Here is a 19,201-nt window from a genome sequence, read left to right on the forward strand (position 1 = left end):
GCACCAAAGGTAAGATAAGGGACAAACAGGGAAGGACTATCTGGACCTATCCAATAAAAAACACAGATTTTTTATTTTCCATTTCAAAACTTTTTTCTATGGTGTGCCCTACTAATCACAACCCAGTTAGAAGGGCAACAAGAAAAGGGCTAGGCTAGTTGGGATTAAGTAAGCCAGGTGGCTACTGTACGTTTTTTTTTTTTTCTACTTTCATAGTGTGATGCTTTTGTTTCCCCCCCCGAAATGAAAACTCTGCATGTTTGGAAAGTGACGAAATCACCACCATCTTGAGTGGCCCGATTAATGGAGTCTTAACCTTTGACTTGTGAGTTGCGTTCAGGGGGGGATGTGTGCCCCGATGCTGTCATACTGCAATTGTGTTAGAAGCAGATTTGATTGCCGTCCACACACACATACAGTACTTACAAACACACAGGAGTATGTGTGTGTGGGCTATTTCCATGACATTGACTGACCAGGTGAATCCAGGTAAAAGCTATGATCCCTTATTGATGTCACTTGTTAAATCCACTTCAATCAGTAGATATTAAGGGGAGGAGACAAGTTAAAGAAGGATTTTTAAGCCTTGAGACAACTGAGACATGGATTATGTATATGTGCAACTCAATATTAGGAAGGTGTTCCTAATGTTTGGTATACTCAGTGTATATACTTGTTGTATGTGTGTATACACATTGACACACACACAAAGCATAGTTTCAAACAGCATTCAATTTTAGATTACAACAAAATTATATTAGCATTTTTGAATGATAGTTACACAAAAACCTAATTATTTACCTCTTAAAAGCATGCGATCACGCTTCATGTCAAATTTCAACACCTTATTTAATCAAAATCCTTACGGTTTTGCTCACTGTAACCTCAGGGAAGAGTAACAAAACAGACCTTTTTGGGGATTTTGAATGATAGCTAACTACATCATCCACCATTATTAGAAGTATCAAACAGACAACCCAGACATGGTGGTGAAGATTTACATCACAAAATAATATAATTGTGTATTTCATTAAAAAGGTTTGAACTTACATATGGAGGCGTGTCCAAACTGTCTGTATTAACCACGACAGGGGGAGGGTTCGCCTAAAAAGAGGGGGAAAAAGACCTTAGGACCTCAGGATTGCATGTCCCGAGACATTTCCCAAAGAATTCACAAAAATCTGCCATTTCCATTACACTTGGGGATACAATGTAAATTCACATAGAAATGTACAATAAAATAAAATGTAACGTCCCATATCCACCATACAGAAAGAGAAGGCATCAGTCACTTACTCTCCTCATGTTGCTACAGAAACAAATGAGTAAAAAAGGATAGCGACTGGCTTTCATCAGAGATTACTAGGGCAGAGGAGCATACGTACATTGCATTTTACACTGCGGAATATGCAATGCTGAAGCATAAAGGCTAAATAAATCAAATTAAGTCCCCCAGGCTTGTGTCGGTGGTGCTCACCCCCCCCGGCCTGGCTGGCTGGCACGCAAATGGGTTGTTTAGAGTCAAAAGGGGAAAGTGTGGAACAATCCATCACTCGCTCGCTCTGTATGCGTAGTTCTCCCTCACTCACTTGTCCTCACTGTAATCTCCTAACTCCATCAAAGCAAACAGTGGAATGGCAGGGATGAAAAAAAATATATACAACACAAAATGACCAACTACAGAAAAATAATTGACGGGTGCTTGTGGAAGAAAAAAAAAGTGAGAAAAAAACCTGTGACGTCGGAGGAAGGATGACAGGAGCGGTCTCAGCTGGGATGGACGAGATTGGGATCACGGGGATTATGGGAGAGGAAGGCGGGGCGGCATCTGTCTGCTAAACAATAGCAGGGGATGGGTCAGAGGTCAGAAAAACAGTGCAACACAGATGAACAGCATAGGCTGCTTCCCTAATGGCACCATATTCCCTACATAGTGCAATACTTTTAATCAGGGCTCTGTTTAAAAGAAGTGAACTAAAAAGGAAATAGGGTGCCATTTGGGATGCAGCCCAATGGAATGTGGATGTGGGAGGGAGGATGAAAGGATGGAGGTGTGTGTGTATGTACACAATCTCCAAATCCCAATGGGACAATGAGGCACAGTGGGGGGTTGGCCTCAACATATGCGCCCGTTTCGTGCTTATTGAAAAATATAGAAATGTCAATCTCCAAATGTAGCTAGATGCAATATTAACCCCTAAAAACCTATCTCACTTTGTGAGGGGTGATTTTAGGGGTTAAAGAACTCCACAGGCATAGTACAGTGCCTGCTGAAATATAAATGTTGCCAAATTTGATTGTGATGTTGCCTGATTTGATTGTGATTCTTACAGAAGCTGTAGCATTCATCGAAAGCGGGGCACAGAGCATATGATTAAAAGTATTGTGGAGTTGACTAGCATACACATTGTGTGTCTCAATGCATCGTTCTCAGAAGAGAAACCCTATCACGTTATGTAGTAGTTCCCCTGCAGTGAACGCATCCAAGTTTCAGTTTCAAGTTTTAATGTCACATGCACAAGTACAGTGAAATGTCTTTCGTACGAGCTCCAAAGACAATGCAGTAATCAATACACACAGAAGCCCCGTTATCCATGTCGAAAGACCGAACAGTGTCCTCTAAGAGTGTGTCTCATTCTGTCGCAGGAATTGTACTGTCCCAGATCTGTTGTTTTTCAACTCTTAATGATCAGCTATGAAAAGCCAACTGAAAATTATTCATGATTATTATTTGACCATGCTTGTCACTTATGAACATTTTTGAACATCTTGGCATAGTTCTGTTATAATCTCCACCCGGCACAGCCAGAAGAGGACTGGCCACCCCTCATAGCCTGGTTCCTCTCTAGGTTTCTTCCTAGGTTTTGGCCTTTCTAGGGAGTTTTTCCTAGCCACCGTGCTTCTACACCTGCATTCTAGCTGTTTGGGGTTTTAGGCTGGGTTTCTGTACAGCACTTCGAGATATTATCTGATGTACGAAGGGCTATATAAAATAAAATTGATTGATTGATTGATTGACAGCAAAAGAATACATTTCCATACATGATTCAACTGTAGCAGCAAGTGATACCTGTCCCATATACCATTATGGAGTTTGTATAACAGTGCGTACATCTATTGCTCTGAGGGAAGTTGGCAGTCTTTTTCTTGTATTATGGCATGGTAGCCTTCTGTTACATTTCTGTCAGCGAAGACATCAGGAGGCTTTCCCAATGTGAAACAATTAACACCCTTGTGACCCGATTCACTCAATACCTTGTGACTCACCACAAACCAGACTGAAATTATTCAATGATGATTCATGGATTTCATTCAAAAGGAACCTCTTTGGGCTAGGGGACAGTATTTTCACGTCCGGATGAAAAGCGTGCCCAAAGTAAACGTCCTACTACTCATGGCCCAGAAGCTAGGATATGCATATTATTAGTAGATTTGGATAGAAAACACTCTGAAGTTTCTAAAACTGTTTGAATGTCTGTGAGTATAACAAAACTGATTTGGCAGGCAAAACCCCGAGCACAATCCATCCCGGGGGAAAAAATGTTGAGCTCAATCTGTTTTCCATTGGTTTTATATGGCAATCCCTTTTTAATAGAAATAGGCTTGCAGTTCCTATGGCTTCAACTAGATGTCAACAGTCTTTAGAAATTGGTTGATGTTTTCCCTTTGAGAAATGAAGAAGTAGCCCTGTAATTTCCATGTGTCACTCCAGGTGCACACTAATGTTTTGGTGTGCGCGACCTGGAACGTGCTTCACTTTGTTTTCGTCAGGTATTGAGCACAGTATTTCCCGTCTTAAATTTTATCGATTATTTACGTTTTAGGATACATAAATTTGGATTAGGAACGTTGTTTGAAATGTTTGGACCAAAGTTTTCAGGTAACTTATTAGATACTTTGCAGGCATGTTGGGCGAGTTGGAAACCGGTGTTTTTCTGAATCAAACGCGCCAAATAAATGGCCATTTTGGGGATCTAAAGAGGCAATTTATCGAAGAAAAAGACAATTTGTGATGTTTATGGAACATTTGAGTGCCAACAGAAGAAAATCTTCAAAGGTATGGCATGAATTATATTGTTATTTCTGACTTTTATGTAGCACCTGCCTGGTTGAAATCTGATTTTCATGTGTTGGTATGCTGGGAGCTTTCCTCAGATAATCGCATGGTCTGCTTTTGCCGTAAAGCCTTTTTGAAATCTGACACTGCGGCTGGATTAACAAGAAGTGAATCTTTAAACCGATGTATAACACTTGTATGCTTTATGAATTCTTATTATGAGTATTTCTGTTTTTGAATTTGGCGCGCTGCAATTTCACTGGGTGTTGTCAAATCGATCCCGCTAAAGGGATTGGCGCGCGAAGGGATCCATAAGAAGTTAAAGACCGAGTGCAGTCAAAAAGGTGCTTTTCATGTGTTTAAAATACATTTCCATAATATGAAGTTGGAATAATTCTTTGAAATGTTTTAAATTATGATAATGCCCTTTTAGCAACATTTTTTTTAAATAAAAAAATAATTTCAGCCCATTATGGTGGGATGGAGTTTTGGTCTGCCTGGTGACCTTATCAAACCTTATTACAAGCAGGATTCATTCACACACAATCAGTTGCAAGCCATTCACATATGGTGCTATACTAACTTGAGACAACTCAAACGTTCCCACTAATCTTCCATTGACATCGATACATGTGAAAGTTCAAATTGCGAGCCAGCAACTGAAGTAGTAAGTACTCAGTCCTGTCACCTTAATTATGTAAGAGATCCATCTCATGAAGCCTGCTGTTGGCTGTATGAGGTAAGTGCAGCAGTATTTGGATTGGATATAGAGGCTTAATTGCTGTTGTGCTGCTGCCGTTGTCGCATAACCCTATTGGAAAACAGCGCTGGAGCGAAAGTGCTAAAATTAGCCCACATTGACAACATTGATCCGCAAGCCCTAGTTTCAGAACTCCTGCTTCAAAATCCTTTAACAATAGGGCTTAATTGCTCAAAATGAATAAAAAAGTATCTCCATAATACGACGTACAAAAGAGCAGAGATTAGATTTCAATGGAATAAGACTGACAAGCTGTGAAATAACAACTATAGGAGTGTTATGAAACAGTATCTTCTGTTGACTATCTATCTTTATTGACTTGATTATTCTGAATCATTGAGCCAAAAACACTGTTTGGACCTTGCCATGGTAGAAGACAATCCTCAGACGAGAAGAACATTCAAGTAACATTCAACATCCTAGCATAATGTCTTTGTACAGTATCCCCAATTCCTAGGGCACTGGATAACTATACTGCTTATAGATTCCCCATGCAGACATTAAGTCATTCTCCCTTTTGCAGCCTCAAATAATAATATTTGCCTAGGATATGCAGCTCTTACAAAAAAATACAAAATGCTTAGCAAAGCTGGGAACACCTGACTCAATAACTTGCAAGATATCGTTGACACAACATTTGTCAAGTACAAATGGGGACACTTACAGTAGCACTGCTGAGGGAGACATACCTTCTCAAAGTACACCATATCGTGCAAGATATCCTTGACACATTTATCCAAAAAAATGGAGAAAGCAACCACTGCTGGGAAAGGAGGTAATACGTACCTTCTCAAAGGAGAACGGAACCCATGGGACCCGGAACCCATGGGAACCGAGACCCATGTCGGGCCTGAGGGTGCCACCGATACCTCCGATGACTTTGGCCGTGCTCTTGGTGGGGCTCTTCTTGACGCTGTCTCGGAGGTTGATGAAGCGGCTCCTGGCTTTGCACGATGCCGGGAGCGTGCAGGAGGTAAAGGTGGCCAGGGACGAGTGAGCTGGCGGATGTTGAGGTGGCCGGTAAGGCTGATGCTGTAGCTGTTGTTGCTGTAGTTGTTGTTGCTGCATTTGTTGTTTCTGCTGGTGTATTTGTTGTTGCTGCATTTGATGATGCTGCAATTGTTGCTGCTGCACTTGCTGGTGCTGCAATTGTTGCTGCATTTGCTGCTGTTGCTGGTGCAGCTCGATGGCGTGCTGCCTTTGAAGGGGGTGCAGGTAAGCGAGGGACTCCTGTAGGTTCAGGTTGACCCATGGTTGACAGGATATCTTGCCTGGGCCCCTCTCGCCACTACCATTTGGGGTCTTGGAGCCGTATTCGTGCATCGGGTAGTACGTAGTCATTTTCTGAAACTGAGCAGAGGATGTGGAACTGAAGTTTCCCGGTTGGAGAATGAGATGAAGAGTCTCGAGGATGAGGGATCTTTCGTTACTGCTCGGGAGGAGTGAAATTGTTCCTGTTAAGCTTCGTGCTGGCAACAGACAAAACCCAATCCTATTTCTCGGGTTTCAGCCCCCTCAACCATCTCCATCACTGCCTTGTTTCAATACTCCCTCTCTCTCTCAATAGTTCTCTTAACTTGCACATTCACCCCTCTACAGTATCTTTCTCTCTTCCTATTACTCACACCCTCTCATCTCCTCGCATTCTCATGCCAATTAATAGGCTCCAGTGAGCGTGGCACATGTCAGCACAGGGGGGGCCCTCTCCTGGCATGAATAATCAATGTCGCCCCCGGATTCGGATACACAGCCCTACATGTCATCGTCAGCAGCCCGGGAATGCGACGAGGAGTCCCTGTTGCAAGCAGGGGGGGAAGGGATCCATAGCATTCATTTACATTTCATAAAAGCACCTGATGTGGCTGGTAACTTTTGTGAAATGTGACATACACTAGGGTTCAAAAGTTTTTGGTCCCTTAGAAATGTCCTTGTTTTTGAAAGAAAGCACATTTTTTGTCCATCAAAATAACATCAAATTGATCAGAAATACAGTGTAGACATTGTCAATGTTGTAAATGACTATTGTACCTGGAAACGGCTGATTTTTTTATGGAATATCTACAAAGGCGTACAGAGGCCCATTATCAGCAACCATCACTCCTGTGTTCCAATGGCACATTGAGTTAGCTCATCCAAGTTTATCATTTTAAAAGGTTAATTGATTATTAGAAAACCATTTTGCAATTATGTAAGCACAGCTGAAAACTGTTGTGATTAAAGAAGGAATAAAACGGACCTTCTTTAGACTAGTTGAGTATCTGGAACTTCAGCATTTGTGGGTTCGATAACAGGCTCAAAATGTCCAGAAACAAATATCTTTCTTCTGAAACTCGTCAGCCTCATCAGCCCCGTTTCCAGCTACAATAGTAATTTACAACATTAATGTCTACACTGTATTTCTGATCAATTTGATGTTATTTTAATGGACAAACATCTTTGCATTTCTTTCAAAAACAAGGATATTTCTAAGTGACCCCAAACTTTTGAACGGTAGTGTACATAAATAAGATGTTCTTGAAACTGCTCAAGCTCAGGTTTTGTGATCTAGTCTTATGGTCTTGTAATACAACATCCAATTTTTAGGGAGGGCTCCTTTTTTAAACTGTATTAAATAGATAAGTGTTTGTTGTAATCGTTTGGCTGGGTAAGTAGAGAAGAGCTATTTCAGCATGATCACAATCCATTGAGACCAACATAATCCATCTTCTGTATTTCAAAACACAGCTGTTTTGATAAGTGTAATCCTCAATTGGTTAAAGCCAAATTCAATTTCAATATTTTTAGTTTGTGTTCAAATTTTTTGTAATTCCTCCTCCAAGTTATGTTTGTGTAGGTTGCTAATCCTTTCTGTTTTTGAATGAAGAAGCATCCGCTGCTTATGGGATTTCTGCCAGTGATGACTCAAAACATACCCTTTGATTTTAACAATGCAGGGATTGTTTGAAAAACCATGTACAGAGATCCTGAGTGTGACCCTTTGACTTGGCAAATTACATTTGTATTGGTTGCATAGGTGGGAGCTGAAAACTCAAGCTGATCACTTTACTCAAAACGTTCTATTTTGGGGGCAGCTAAAACCATGAGCTGGTCAAACAGTAGCATAAAGCCCATTAATATACTGATTCCTGCTTGAAAGTGTCTGCTCTGCTCCATTGCACTCCGAGTAAAGGGAGAGAAGAATAGTGAGATTAATTTGTTCTGATTGTACAATGTTTAAAAAAAAGTTTTGAAAGCAACTACTGTTGTGGTTGTTGGAGAGATGACGGTCTCAGCTTTCTGTAAGTACTACATGTGTAACTCAACTCTCAAAATCTACTGTTTTAAATCCATGTTTCCCAAAGTATCTGGTATACAGCGCCTTCAGAAAGTTCACACCCCCTGATTTTTTTCCAAATTTAGTTGCGTTTAAGCCTGAATTTAAAATTGATTAAATTGCGATTGTTTTGTCACTGGCCTACACACAATACCCCATCATGTCAAAGTGGAAATATGTTTCTCAAAATGTTTACAAATTAATTAAAAATGAAAATCTGAAATGTCTTGAGTCAATAAGTATTCAACCACTTTGTTATGGCAAGACTAAATAGGTTCAGGAGTACAAATGTGCCTAACAAGTCATAATAATGATAATAGTGTTGAACATGATTTTTCAATGACCATCTCAATCTCTGTACCACACACATACAATTATCTGTAAGGTCCCTCAGTCAACCTGTAAATATCCCTTTGAGCATGGTGAAGTTATTAAATACAATTATGGATGGTTTATCAATACACCCAGTCACTACAAAGATACAGGCGTCGTTCCTAACTCAAGGATTTCACCATAAGGCCAATGGTGACTTTAAACCAGTTTGAGTTTATTGGCTGTGATAGGAGAAAACTTTATTTGTCACATACACATGGTTAGCAGATGTTAATGCGAGTGGTGAAATGCGTGTGCTTCTAGTTCCGACAATGCAGTAATAACCAACGAGTAATCTAACCTAACAATTTCACAACAACTACCTTATACACACAAGTGTAAAGGAATGAACAATATGTACATACAAATAAATGTATATGTATGCTTGTAATCGTTAAGGACTGGGGAGTTTTTCAGGATACATTTTATTTTACTGTATGGAACTAAACACAGGCAAAATCCTAGAAGAAAACCTGGTTCAGCTTTTCACCAGACACTGGGAGGTGAATTCACCTTTCAGCAGGACAATAACCTAAAACACAAGGTCAAATCTATACTGGAGTTGCTTACCAAGAAGAGAGTGAATGTGCCTGAGTTACAGTTTTGACTTCCATCTGCTTGAAAATGTATGGCAAGAGCTGAAAATGGTTGTTTAGCATTGATCAACAACCAATTTGACAGAGCTTGAGGAATTTTTTAAATAATAAAATGGGCAAATGTCGCACAATCCAGGTGTGCAAAGCTCTTAGAGACTTACCCAGAAAGACTCACAGCTGTAAACGCTGCCACAGGTGCTTCTACAAAGTATTGACTCAGGGGTATGAATACTTATGTCAATGAGTTATTTCTGTATGCCATTTTCAATAAACGTGCAAAACGTTCAAAAAATATGTTTTCCACTTTGTCATTATGGGTGTGTGTAGATGGGTGAATTTTAGTCCATTTTGAAATCAGGCTGTAACAACAAAATGTGGGGTAAATCAAAGGGTATGAATATTTTCTGAAGGCGCTATATGTATGCATGCGGACATATGCAGCCTTTACATTCTGTAAATTATGAATGGATGTAATTGTTTACACGGAAAAAAGGGAAGGGCTAAGAAAAACTCACATAGCGTTGACATGACAACTACTGCCGTTGGACTGAGCCCTGATTTCATAAGTGGATTTACATGGAGCAAGCAAGCAAGCCGCAGGACTGACTGAGGTTGGTCGGGGAGAGAGCTTTCAGACCCACCCTCTTTAGCATTCAGAGCTGGTGCTCTCCTTTGCTGCACACAAACGCCAATATATCCTTTGCCTCTAAAATTGTATCTATACGTGTCTATAAACCATCTATGTGTCCATACATATATATATATATATATATACATATACATATATATATATATATATATATATATATATATATATATATATATATATATATATATATACCAATATAGCGGGCCTTTGTAATGAGCAGCACTGTCCCAGCCCAAATAGAAGCTACTGCTGTGCCCCATCCACAAACCAATATAAACCTATACGTGTAACAACCTCTTCATGCGCATTCTGATGGCAGAGACAGGCTTTAATCATATATTGATAGGAATGCATGTATCAATACACTGCGGTTTGTAACGCTTTGTTAACTGTATACATGATTAAAGTGATTATCCTACATACATGACTACATTAATGGGACACATCTTATGTTATTCTGAACACACAGGCCTGTAGCTGGAAAGACAAGTGTATGTTAATCGCACATACTGTAATAAAAGACTCAGTGTGACAGTGTCAATTAGCCTACTGTGCTTCGATATCCATTATGAAGAACTCAAATCAACAGAAAGACACTTTAGCCTTTCTGTGACATGAAGACAGCCATGGGTTGTCTAATCTAAAACATGAAGGTTCATATAATGAAAAGTATAATGCCAAATTACGCTGGGGATCTGCTGGGGAGGATTAGGGTTAGTGCCCCTTCGACTCTGATGTCAAAGCAGTGCATCTTCAGCACCATCTACAGGCAACGCATTAGAACACATTTATGCAGCATTTGAATAATGAATTATATTAAAACGTGACATCTACCTAACCCAACACTGCTGACAAAACCCTTCGGCACACTGTTAGTTGACCATAGCTGACCATTGTCCAGAAACCACCAAAAAAGTACTGAATTATACTCAACATTCAATTCTGATAGGCCGTTTGGTGATTTAAACCTCATCTTCTCCCAAACTATTTAGCTATTGCTGTTAAAGCCACTGCCTAAGATTTAAACTTGAAGCAATTTCCATTAGTGAAATATACTTAATGATGTTGAAGAATGACTCAATGACATACACCAGTTTATTTAGTACACCACCCTGTTCACAAAAAAATTACGAGCCTAGTTGGTTTAGCCACGGAAAAAGTTAGCAACCTTCCCGCTAGCCATGATTAGCTGAGATGAGTGGGCTAGACATGCCAAGAGATGAGTTAAGATTGGTCTCCCAAGGAGCGCGCTTCTGTCTATAATATGAGCTGGTCTGTATGTGTATGTAATCCTTTCTAACGCAGCTTTTTTGAAAGATATCACGCAGTAGAGTGTTGCGCTCCACTTTCTAGAGGGCCGAGTTTTGAAATCAGTGGCATGCCCGGTGGAATTAGAGTATGATAGCCATTGATTGCAGATTGAGTAAAAAAGAGAACTCACAGAAAGCTAATGAACAAACCACGTCCTCTGATTACATCTTAAAACTAAGGGCAACCATTGCATCCGTAACAGAGAGGGAGAAGCGTCCATCCGTGTATATGGGTAAGAGAGTCTATCTAGCTACATTTTCAGATATTACACATTTCTAATTGTCAGAAAGTTGTTTTCATTTCAAGTTAAAGTGTACTGTTAGCTAGCTAAAGTTAGCTGGCTGGCTAGCTAGCTAACGTTACATGTATGATATGTGATGTAATATTCATATTTCAGAGCCATTTGCATTGCTAGTATGAGTTGGTATTATGGTTCATTGTTTAGCTAACTAGCTACATGTCTAAACAAAAGACTCCAATAGGCAGGTAACTATTTCAATATAATGTTTATGATGTCACTGCAACAACTGTCGATAGATGTAGCTGGTAAATTCACTCTGGCTATCTACTACAATTTCAGAGCATTGAGTGTGCCAGAGCGCATAATAACTGACGAATTTACGAACGCTCAACACCTGTTGAATATGGCCAGTGTCACTAAACATCGGCAAAAAAATAGTAATTCAACTGTTGCCAGCAGCACAGTTGCGTCACCAACGCTCTTGATAACATAAAAACAGTCTAACCAACTCTGCTAGTGCGAGTAAAATGATCAGTGAGCTCTTCTCTCATTTGTGTCTGGAAGTAGCTAGCAAGCTAGCCCAAGTTAGCTTGGGTGCTTGACTGCTAATAGGTCAGAACGCTCGGATCAACCATACTCCTCGGCCAGAGCGTCCAGTGTGCGCTCTGAACGGTCCAAAATCAAAACACTCAATGTACGAACGGACAATCTGACAACGCTCTGAGTTTACGAACGTCCAGAGCACAATCTGGCACTCCAGATTAAATTTAGGAACATACCCGTAGTATAAACTAGCCTTTAGTCTTGAAATCTTTGGTTGTTTAGTAAATATTCTCACGTGAATCCTTAAAAAGATGGGTAGGGCTAAAGCATAAGAGGGTGTGAACTAGAGGTCGACCGATTATGATTTTTCAACGCCGATACCGATAATTGGAGGATCAAAAAAGGCCGATACCGATTAATCGGCCAAGTTCTTTTTTGTATTTGTAATAATGACAACAATATTGTCATAATAACTAAGTCTCAGAGCGAGTGACGTTTGAAATGCTAACTAGCTAGCCATTTCACATCGGTTACACCAGCCTAATCTCGGGAGTTGATAGGCTTGAAGCACAGCGAAGAGCTTTTGGCAAAACGCAGGAAAGTGCTGCTTGAATGAATGCTTACGAGCCTGCTGCTGCCTACCACCGCTCAGTCAGACTGCTCGATCAAATCATAGACTTAGTTATAACATAATAACACACAGAAAAACGAGCCTTAGGTCATTAATATGGTCGAATCCGGAAACTATCATCTCGAAAACAAGACATTTATTCTTTCAGTGAAATACGGAACCGTTCCGTATTTCATCTAACGGGTGGCATCCATAAGTCTAAATAATCCTTTTACATTGCACAACCTTCAATGTTGTCATAGTTACGTAAAATTCTGGCAAATTAGGCGGCCCAAACTGTTGCATATACACTGACTCTGCGTGCAATGAACGCAAGAGAAGTAACACAATTTCACCTGGTTAATATTTCCTGTTAACCTGGATTTCATTTAGCTAAATATGCAGGTTTAAAGATATATACTTCTGTGTATTTATTTTAAGAAAGGCATTGATGTTTATGGTTAGGTACCCATTGGAGCAACGATACGCACCGCATCGATTATATGCAACGCAGGACACGCTAGCTAAACTAGTAATATCATCAACCATGTGTAGTTAACTAGTGATTATGATTGATTGATTGTTTTTTATAAGATAAGTTTAATGCTAGCTAGCAACTGACCTTGGCTTCTACTGCATTCACGTAACAGGCAGGCTCCTCGTGGAGTGCAATGCAATCAGGTGGTTAGAGCGTTGGACTAGTTAACAGTAAGGCTGCAAGATTGAATCCCCCGAGCTGACAAAGTAAAAATCTGTCGTTCTGCCCCTGAACAAGGCAGTTTACCCACCGTTCCTAGGCCGTCATTGAAAATAAGAATGTGTTAACTGACTTGCCTAGTTAAATAAAGATGAAATAAAGTTGTAACAAAAAAATAAATAAAATATATATTTTTTAAATCGGCCAAATCGGTGTCCAAAAATACCGATTACCGATTGTTATGAAAACTTGAAATCGGCCCTAATTAATCGGCCATTCCGAATAATCGTTCGACCTCTAGTGTGAACGATGCTGAATGTGTGTACACAAAGAGCTCTCCAGTATGTACAAAACCATTCAAGGGCCATTTTCTCAAAAGTGAGTACATTGTTAATCAACATTCAAAGAATGACTTTCCCCTTGTTCCTCAACTGTAGTGTATGATATGCCATTTTCTAGCTCTGAGTCTCTACTGACCAAATCGAGCCGGTCAGTCACAAATGCTTGTACCAGTATCAGATCAATGCGCAGAGGTAAGAGGTATTTGAGGTAGAGATTTACATGAAGGCAGGGTAAAGTAAATAAGCATCAGGATAGATTATAATATGAGTAAAATAAACAGTAGCAGAAGCAAATGTGCGTGCATATACGTATGTAGTGTATGTGAATGTGTGTGGCTATTTTGTGTGGGAGTGTCAATGTAGTGTGTGTGAGTGAGTGTGTATATACACGGAATGTACAAAACATTAAGGACACCTGCTCTTTCCATAGACTGACCAGATGAAAGCTATGATCCTTTATTGATGTCACTTGTTAAATCCATTTAAAATCGGTGTTTATGAAGAGGATGAGACAGGTTAAATAAGGATTTTTAAGTCTAGAGACATTGATTTTGTATGTGTGCCATTCAGAGGGTGGGGGGGGTGCAACTCAATATTAGTCCTTAATGTTTTGTACACTCAGTGTATAGTCTACGGAGTGAGCAGGAGAGTCAGTGATAGCTAGGTACCATTAATTAACTATTTAGCAGTCTTATGGATTTAGGGTAGAAGCTATCTTGAAACCTGTTGCTCCTGTCTTTGGCAATTTTTCGGGACGCCTTCTGTAGTGTTTTGCGGACAAGGGCAGTGCATTTGCCATATCAAGTGGCGATGCAGCCAGTCAAGATGCTCTCAATGGTGCAGCTCTATAACTTTTTGAGGATCCGAGGGCCCACTGCCGTGCCCTATTCATGAGAACGCCAAAGAAGTTGCTCTCGACCCGCTCCACAACAACCCTGCCGATGTGAATGGACGCGTGCTCTCCGTCTCTTTCTCCTATAGTCCACGATCAGCTACTTGGTCTTACTGACGTTGATGGAGATGTTGTTGTCCTGGCACTACACTGCTAAGTCTCTGGCCCTCTCTCCATAGGCTGTCTCACCACTGCTGGTGATCAGACCTACCACCGTTGTGTCATCAGCAAACTTGATGATGGTGTTGGATGTGCGTGGCCACGCAGTTGTGGGTGAACAGGGAGTACAGAATGTGACTAAGCGCACACCTCCGAGGGGCCCCCGTAGTGAGGGTTGGTGTGTTGTTGCCTACCCTCACCACCTGGGGCCAGCCTGTCAGTCCAGGATCCAGTTGCAGAGGGAGGGGTTCAGTCACAGGGTCCCTAGTTTGGTGATGAGCTTTGAGGGGACTATGGTGTTGAATGCTGAGTTGTAGTCTATGAACAGCATTCTCACCTAGTTATTTCCCCTCTTGCCCAGTTGGGAGATGGCAGTGTGAAGTGCAATTGAGATTGAGTTATCTGTGGATCAGTTGTGGAGGTATGCGAATTGGAGTGGGTCTACGGTGTTTGGGATGATGGTGTTGATGTGTCATGACCGGCCTTTAGAAGCAGTTCATAATTACAGATGTGAGTGCTACAGGGCGAGTCATTTAGGTGGGTTAATTTGGAGTTCTTGACAACAGGGACAATGATGGTCAGCTTCAAACATGTTGGGTGCATACTTCAAGAACGCGCTCTGGTATTCAGTGAATGTTAACCCATTTAAATGTTAATGTCACACCTCTTTGGCACTCAAACTGTATGGTGCCATAAACAAACAAGAAACCGCTCACCCAGAGGCAGCGTTTCTGGAGGGAGGAGACTTTAACGCAGGGAGGCTTAAAACCATCCTACCGCACTTTTACCAACACATCTCCTGAGCCACTAGGAGCGCTAAAACTCTAGACCACTTTTATTGTACTCCCTCATCCGGCATATCTGACCATGACTCCATTTTCCTGCTTCCTGTCTACATAACAAAAGCTCAATTAGGAAGTGCCAGTGATGCACTCAATAATGTTTGTTTATGGCACCATACAGTTTGAGTGCCAAAGAGGTGTTGGCTTGTGGTGGGATGCAGAGAGCCGTCATAATTATGGATGAGAACTCTTGGTAGATACAATAGTCTAGAAGCTTACCATGAGGTATTCTATATCAAGTGAGCAAAAGCTTGAGATTTCCTTCACACTGGAAGCAGCACACCAGTTATTATTTATAAAAAACACACTCCTCCTTTCGACTTCCCCGAAGCCGCCGTCCCATCCTGCCGCTGCATGGAGAATCCACTGAGTACTACATGTATAACTTCATCCTCCAGCCACGTCTTAGTAAGACATAATATTGCAGCTTTTCAAGTCTCTCTGATAGGAGACTAGAACGAAGCTCATCCATCTTATTCTCAAGTGACTGGACATTTGCCAATAGAATAGAGGGGATCGGCATTCAGTTTTCTCTTTGCCTCAACTTCACCAGGACTCCACCTCGTCTCCAGCGTTTTGATAGCCCATGGAACCAAGGAATAGGTAACTAAGAGACTTTGACCATACTATGAAAGTCAGTGTAAGGCGCACCAGAACCAGTATCTCATAAGGCCTCCCTCCTGGACTTTTCACGCACATGTCTCGGGTTTACAGAGAATGGTGCGACAAACAAAAAACATCCAGTCAGTGGCAGTCCTGTGGACAAAAACAGCTCGTTGATGAGAGAGGTCGAAGGAAAATGGAAAGAATTGTGCAAGCTAACAGGTGGGCTACAAACAGGCAAATAATGGCACAGTGGTGTTGTCGGTTCCTATTTGGCCCTGTCCGGGGGTATCTTCGGATGGGGCCACAGTGTCTCCTGACCGCTCCTGTCTCAGCCTCCAGTATTTATGCTGCAGTAGTTTGTGTCGGGGGGCTAGGGTCAGTTGGTTATACCTGGAGTACTTCTCCTGTCTTATCCAGTGTCCTGTGTGAATTTAAGTATGCTCTCTCTAATTCTCTCGTTCTCTCTTTCTTTCTCTCTCTCTGAGAACCTGAGCCCTAGGACCATACGTCAGGACTACCGGGCATGATGACTCCTTGCTGTCCCCAGTCCGCCTGGCCTTGCTGCTATTCCAGTTTCAACTGTTCTGCCTGCGGTTACGGAACCCCTACCTGTCCCAGGCCTGCTGTTTTCAACTCTTAATGATCGGCTATGAAAAGCCAACAGATTTATTCCTGATTATTATTTGACCATGCTTGTCATTTATGAACATTTTGAAAATCTTGGCTCTCTCTCATTTTCTCCTTTCTCTCGGAGGACCTGAGCCCTAGGACCATACGTCGGGACTACCGGGCGTGGTGACTCCTTGCTGTCCCCAGTCCGCCTGGCCTTGCTGCTATTCCAGTTTCAACTGTTCTGCCTGCGGTTATGGAACCGCCACCTGTCCCAGACCTGTTGTTTTTCAACTCTTAATGATCGGCTATGAAAAGCCAACTGAAAATTATTCATGATTATTATTTGACCATGCTTGTCACTTATGAACATCTTGGCATAGTTCTGTTATAATCTCCACCCAGCACAGCCAGAAGAGGACTGGCCACCCCTCATAGCCTGGTTCCTCTCTAGGTTTCTTCCTAGGTTTTGGCCTTTCTAGGGAGTTTTTCCTAGCCACCGTGCTTCTACACCTGCATTACTAGCTGTTTGGGGTTTTAGGCTGGGTTTCTGTACAGCACTTCGAGATATTAGCTGATGTACGAAGGGCTATATAAAATAAACTTGATTGATTGATTGATTGTCACAGACGGGCTATTGCAGCAGACGACCACACTGGGCACCATACCCATCAGCTAAAAACAAGAAGAAGCGGCTCCAGTGGGCAAGCAAGCACCAAAACTGGACAATTGAGGAATAGAAAAACATTGCCTGATCCAACAAATCCCGGTTCCTGTTGCAACATGCTGATGGCAGTCATGACTTGGTGTAAGCAGCATGAGTCCATGGCCCCATCCTGCCTGGTATAAACAGTACAGGCTGGTGGCGGTGGTGTAAGGATGTGGGGAATTTTTCCTATCCACACGTAAAGTTCCTTGATACCAATTGAGCAACGCTTGAAAGCCACAGCGTATCTGAACATTGTTGCTGACCAGGTGCATTCCATCATGGCTACAGTTTACCCTTCGTCACATGGAAACTTCTAGCAGAATAATGTGCCATGTCACAAAGCACATTTTGAATGGTTCCAGGAACATGACAGCGAGCTCAGTTTATTTGAGTGGCCTGTGCAGTCCCCAGACCTCAACCCAATCGAGCATCTTTGGGATCAGATGTAATGGGCTGTTTGCAACATGAATGTACCGCTGTCCAATATGCAGGAACTGTATGATGCCATCGCATCACCATTGACCATCATCCTTTAGGAACATTTCCGACACCTTGCCCTGAAGAATTCAGGCTGTTCTGGAGGCAAAGTGGGATCCGACCTGGTACTAGATGGGTGTACCTAATAAACTGGAAAATGTGTAAATATATTACTATGACTGTTACCTTGTACCATAAAACTGAAGACATATTCATTGATTGAGTATGTGTTTCTTGTCATGGGACTACGTAAACAAATCATGTATAGCTTCAAATTACCTTTACAAAAGTAATGTTGCTCTCATGGAACATCATTCCTCGAGCACTAGCTATAGATAAGAATTTGTTCTTAACTGACTTGCCTAGTTAAATTAAGGTAAAATATATATATTTCTTTAAATATAACATTGAAATTGCTTTACTTGCAAAAAAATGTCATTGGATGCATTTGATCCATAGGTTTTGGTTGGTTGGTGGCCCAGGGATGGTACGCACACCTTATAGACAGTGGCTTCAATAAGTAAATTAGAAATTCCTAACAACCACATACATGTTAATTCATTTCAATATCCTTCAAATACTGGAAGAAGCACCACTGTACACAGAGCTTGTACCTATGATGTACAGTTGAAGTTGGAAGTTTACATACACCTTAGCCAAATACATTTCAACTCTGTTTTTCACAATTCCTAACGTTTAATCCAAGAAAAATTCCCTGTCTCAGGTCAGTTAGGATCACCACTTCATTTAAGAATGTGAAATGTCAAAATAATAGTAGAGAGAATCATTTATTTCAGCTTTTATTTCTTTCATCACATTCCCATTAGGTCAGAAGTTTACATACACTAAATTAGTATTTGGTAGCATTGCCTTTAAATTGTTTAACTTGGGTCAAATGTTTTTGGCACATTCCTCCTGACAGAGCTGGTGTAACTGAGCCAAACGTTTCAGGTAGCCTTCCACAAGCTTCCCACTACAAGTTGGGTGAATTTTGGCCCATTCCTCCTGACAGAGCTGGTGTAACTGAGCCAGGTTTGCAGGCCTCCTTGCTCACACACGCTTTTTCAGTTTTGCCAACACATTTTCAATAGGATTGAGGTCAGGTCTTTGTGATGGCCTCTCCAATACCTTGACTTTGTTGTCCTTAAGCTATTTTGACACAACTTTGGAAGTATGCTTGGGGTCATTGTCCATTTGGAATACCCATTTGCGACCAAGCTTCAACTTCCTGACTGATGTCTTGAGATGTTGCTTCAATATATCCACATACTTTTCTTTCCTCAATATTCCATCTATTTTGTGAAGTGCACCACTCCCTCCTGCAGCAAAGCACCCCGACAACATGATACTGCCACCCCCGTGCTTCACGGTTGGGATGGTGTTTTTCGGCCTGCTAGCCACCCCCTTTTTCCTCCAA

General features: G+C 41.4%; 1 protein-coding gene across 23 annotated transcripts in view; it reads right to left on the reverse strand.

The window, feature by feature from the left end:
* Positions 1 to 19,201, reverse strand: part of LOC129814510 (discs large homolog 1-like protein) — a 254,606-nt gene that overhangs the window by 133,224 nt on the left and 102,181 nt on the right. For 10 of the 23 annotated variants that reach the window (XM_055867683.1, XM_055867679.1, XM_055867678.1 and 7 more), the window contains 2 exons: positions 1,734 to 1,835; positions 1,051 to 1,104 (listed from right to left, as the gene is read on the reverse strand). The exons of 5 other annotated variants lie outside the window; for them this stretch is intronic. In XM_055867683.1, the coding sequence (XP_055723658.1) occupies positions 1,051 to 1,104; positions 1,734 to 1,835 (156 nt within the window). Of the gene's footprint in view, positions 1 to 1,050; positions 1,105 to 1,733; positions 1,836 to 5,603; positions 6,447 to 19,201 lie in introns of those variants that run through there. 8 more of the 23 variants (XM_055867692.1, XM_055867688.1, XM_055867687.1 and 5 more) reach the window with 3 other exon arrangements.

This window comes from Salvelinus fontinalis, chromosome 17, assembly GCF_029448725.1.
Source record: "Salvelinus fontinalis isolate EN_2023a chromosome 17, ASM2944872v1, whole genome shotgun sequence".
Lineage (NCBI taxonomy): Eukaryota > Metazoa > Chordata > Actinopteri > Salmoniformes > Salmonidae > Salvelinus > Salvelinus fontinalis.